This window comes from Hemibagrus wyckioides, linkage group LG04 (assembly GCF_019097595.1).
Source record: "Hemibagrus wyckioides isolate EC202008001 linkage group LG04, SWU_Hwy_1.0, whole genome shotgun sequence".
Classification (NCBI taxonomy): Eukaryota; Metazoa; Chordata; class Actinopteri; order Siluriformes; family Bagridae; genus Hemibagrus; species Hemibagrus wyckioides.
The window spans coordinates 30,874,360-30,878,698 of NC_080713.1; the positions used below are offsets into that span (position 1 = coordinate 30,874,360).

General features: G+C 40.2%; 1 protein-coding gene across 1 annotated transcript in view; it reads left to right on the plus strand.

The window, feature by feature from the left end:
- Positions 1-828: 828 nt before the first annotated feature.
- Positions 829-4,339, plus strand: part of LOC131351569 (ribonuclease inhibitor-like) — a 42,102-nt gene continuing 38,591 nt past the window's right edge. Inside the window, exons 1-5 of the mRNA XM_058386988.1 lie at positions 829-839; positions 977-1,144; positions 1,540-1,713; positions 2,225-2,401; positions 3,668-3,838. Coding sequence (XP_058242971.1) covers positions 829-839; positions 977-1,144; positions 1,540-1,713; positions 2,225-2,401; positions 3,668-3,838 — 701 coding nt within the window. The remainder of the gene's footprint in view (positions 840-976; positions 1,145-1,539; positions 1,714-2,224; positions 2,402-3,667; positions 3,839-4,339) is intronic.

The window sequence follows — 4,339 nt, forward strand, 5'->3', positions numbered from 1 at the left end:
CTCCGGATCAGTTTTTTGAAGCACTTCATCACCACTGGTGTGAGTGCTGGCCGGTAGTCACTCAGGCACGAGATGTGAGATTTCTTTGGCAGTGGAACTATGGTGGAAGATTTCAGACACAGCGGGACAGTGGAGAGGGCCAAGGACTGGTTGAAGATCTTGGTGAAGATTCCAGCCAGCTGATCCGCACAGTCTTTCAGCACCCGGTCAGGGATGCCATATGGTCCAGTAGACATTCTTAGCATACGCCTAACCTCACTCTCTTCAACTGTAAGGGTAAAGCTGCTGAGGGCCATATGGTATGGTGTGGCTGTCTCTGGTGGCTCTACTTCAAAACGGGCAAAGATGAGATTTAGCTTCTCTGCCAGTGTGGCGTCACCCTTAGCAGCTCCGGGGTTGATCCTGAAACTGATGAGATGCTGAACTCCCTGCCACACATGCCTGCTGTTGTTGCTGTTCAGATGGTCTTCGATCCTCCTCCTGTAGTCCAGCTTGGCCTCTCTGATGCCTCTCTTCAGGTTAGCTCTGGCTGCACTGTAGTGAGCCCGATTTCCAGACCTGAAAGCAGTGTTTCTCTCTCTGAGCAGCCACCTGACCTCCCCGGTCATCCAGGGCTTCTGGTTGGAATAGACCCAGTTGCATTTGTCCACTGTGACAGTGTCTATATAGTTCTTTATGTAACACTGTATAGACACTGTCTATTTGGAAATGGGCTGAGAACATCTTACTGAAATGTTCTTGATCTCAAGTCTAATTATTGAGTTCTCACCTGCCTAAAGAACTGCACCAAGGTGGAGAACAGAGTAGTATTCAATTCAAACTGAAAAAATGTTGCATATGTGGAACATCTAAAAATCATCAAAATAGAATGAAAGACATTGTTGTGCAAATATCAAGTTTATCCCTTTCTTTTGCCATGAATGATCAACTTTTTCTACATTTAATTAAATCAAACGACTGATTGTCGTTTTTCCAGACTTTCAGACTGCAGTATAACAGAGGAAGGATACACTGCTCTGGCTGAAGCTCTGAAATCATCTCACCTGATAGAGCTGGATCTCAGAGGGAACGACCCTGGAGCATCAGGAGTGAAGCTGCTCACTGATTTACTACAGGATCCAGGCTGTACACTGAAGACACTGAGGTGAGGAGAAATGAAAGAACTTTATCTTTCTACCACTTTAGTATTTGAGGTTTTGAAAATGACTTCATTCTGCTTAATGGTTTAATTTGAATGATCTGATGTCACTATGTCACATTGTAATGTTCAGTTTTCTGATGAATCAGGAAACATTTCTGGATAGAGTTTTTTCATGAACAGTTATAAATAGTAACAGTAAAGACTGATAATTATCCATTTTATTAAGACATGAGGATGAATGTGCACTGATTCTGTAACAGATATAGCTGGATAAAGGATAAGGAAACTCACTGAAAACAGAAACTGAAGCTGAAACTGAAGCTAAAGCACATCACCATCAGCTCCTTATTGCTCTCAGTCCACAGTTATTAACGTCTCCATATCATTTTTCTCTACAGGTTGTGGAAAAGTCCTGATGCAGAGGAAGCCTACACGTGTCTTACTAAAATGTTCAGTAAAAACCCCTTACTGCACACGGAGCTGGATCTGAACAACAAAACACCAAGAGACGTGAAAGTGAAGCAGCTTTCAGCTCTGCTGCAGGATCCACATTACAGACTGCAGAAACTTGGGTAAGAAACAGCTAGAAACACACAGATCTCTATTTTCCTGCAGTAGTGTAATTATCTGGTGGATCATTAACAGAGGGTGCAATTAACAGAGAGTAAATGACTCTGACAATAAGATAACTGCCTATTTTACATAGATGCACCGATCTCTTTATTAGGAGCACCTGTACACCTGCTCATTCTTATCTTATTATTATTTGTCAGCAGAACAATTACTAATATCCTTCAGATTCAAATGAAGAGCTTCAGTTAAAAAACTGGTCTTTTTTCCCAACTTCTGCCCTGTTTTGGTGAGAGAGTGCGTACTCATGTGTTTTATCCTGTCAGGGTGTGCACCTAGGGGGCAGTTTAGTGTGGCAACCATACCATAAGAACTGCCATCACCAACATACTGCATGTGTACTGAAAAATACAAGTGTTTGAGTTTAATTGCTCTCGTGGATTCAGACTAATTTTAATACAGCAGTGGGTGTGTTCTAGCAGAAACCAACCTGACCTCCACTGTTCTTTCCAGGTTGTATAAAGAAGGCAAAATGACAGAAGATGACTGTTCACATGTGATTTCTGCTCTGGTTTTAAACCCTTCACACCTGAGAGATCTGAATCTGAACAGGAATAAACCAGGAGAGTCTGGACTGAGAAATCTGTGTGATTTCCTGAAGAATCCTGAATGTAAACTGCAGACACTAAAGTGAGAAATGAACCTTTACATTTTACAGCTATTAAGCTACAAATAGTCCAGTTTTATTATAGCACTCTTAATCTTTTAGCAGATTAATAATCTGACAGTGGCGGGCCGTGCATTTCACACCTAGGCCTTCACTGGCGTCCTTCATGAATTAATCCACCTCTATAGCATCATTATGATGCCATGGCAATAGATACTAATCAACCGTTAAATAACAAAGTAAAAAAGAAATTATTCTACAGTATTTCACACCTCACAAGGAATAGTCTCTTTTATTACGGTTACTTTTCTAAAGAAATTCATTCTTGATGCCGTATGCAGCAAACTGCAATCTCCGGAGGACGCAGCATCCAAAATGAGATGCAGCGAGTATAGAAACACGGTATAACAGTGCGCTGTGTCACAGGCTCTTGTAGCGAACATGAATAAAATTACATTACATACAGCAAAAAAACACATTAACACACAGTCCTCCTTTCACTGCAGAAAAAAACACAGCCCACCCCAAGGATCTGGAATGAAGGCAAACTGAAAACCCAGAAAAAAAAAGAAAACCCAAAAGCATAAATGGTTCTTGAAAAAGCTTACCAACTATTTTGAAAAATCAAATTCGAAAAATCGATTTTCTTGAAAAGTCCACCTTGAAATGCATTTGTAAGGATGTCCACGACCAAATCGATTTCTTCTCCTCTGTCAGCCACTGTGAGTTTTATACATACATATATATATTATAGTTTGTGGGGTTTGCTGCCTCTGACTACTCCAATTATCCATTAAAAAGGTGTGGAATTGCAGACGTAATCGTATGCCTGCTAGATGGCCCCAGTGACGCCAACTCGAAATCTGATTGGTCTTATTTTAAGCTCCGGGCGCCTGCACTATTAATTCTGAAGGCCTTAAGGCCGGGCAACACATGATGTCAGCCACTAGCTGAAATATGATTGGATAAATACTCTTATCATAAATATACACTACTGGTAGCAGCGCAACCGAGAGAAAAGCTATGAAATGTAGAGAATAGACTACTGGGAATAATTTAATACACATTCATGGAAAAATATATTAAATATATTAAAATGCAAGTCAGTGATTCAGATCACTGCTGTTTAGGCCAGCAGAGAAGGACTTGCTGGCCCTGACGGTCCGCCACTATAATCTGATAATAATAAAAGTCCTTTATAATTGATTTAAAAATTATATATATATATTATAGACAGTATATATTATATATTATATTAAAGCTCTAATTATCTTTCTCTCCTTCTGTAGACTACAGAGCAGTATAAGTGAGAAATCCTCTGCTGATTTGTCTTCAGCTCTCTGTACAAATCCATCACACATCAGAGAGCTGGATCTGAGTGAGTGTGAACTGGGAGACTCAGGAGTGGAGAAGCTCTGTGATCTACTGAAGAAACACGAGTGTAAACTGGAGAAACTGCTGTGAGTAACTCAGTGATGTGATGAAACAGCTTTCTAATAAAAATCACTAACCAGAACAAAGCTCTTCCCAGTCCTAGCTAGTAATGTCTAACTAACGTGTCTAACTTGCTCTCTAGATTAGATTTATTATCAGTAATAAAGATTAAATAAAGATTTATTTGAACTCTGGTGATGAGGAGGATGTGGGATTAGGAACAAGTAGTGAGAGGTATACAGTAGTTATAGCAGTGAGGTGCTTTGCTCTACTGGGAAGTGGATTTCATTTCATTCTCAGTCCTTTATATCGGGGTTTAAACCAGAAAACAAACCACAAGACAACAAGTCTTCTAACAGTAACATACATTGTCTCTGTACTCAGAGGCACCATTATGGGGGATGCAGAGTATGCTGGGCATATGCGCCCAGGATGCTAGGGGGCCCCAAATCACAATGTTGGTCGACAATTTTTTATCTTTTTTAATATTTTTTTTTTTTACATACAAGAGCACGTTAACTAATAAT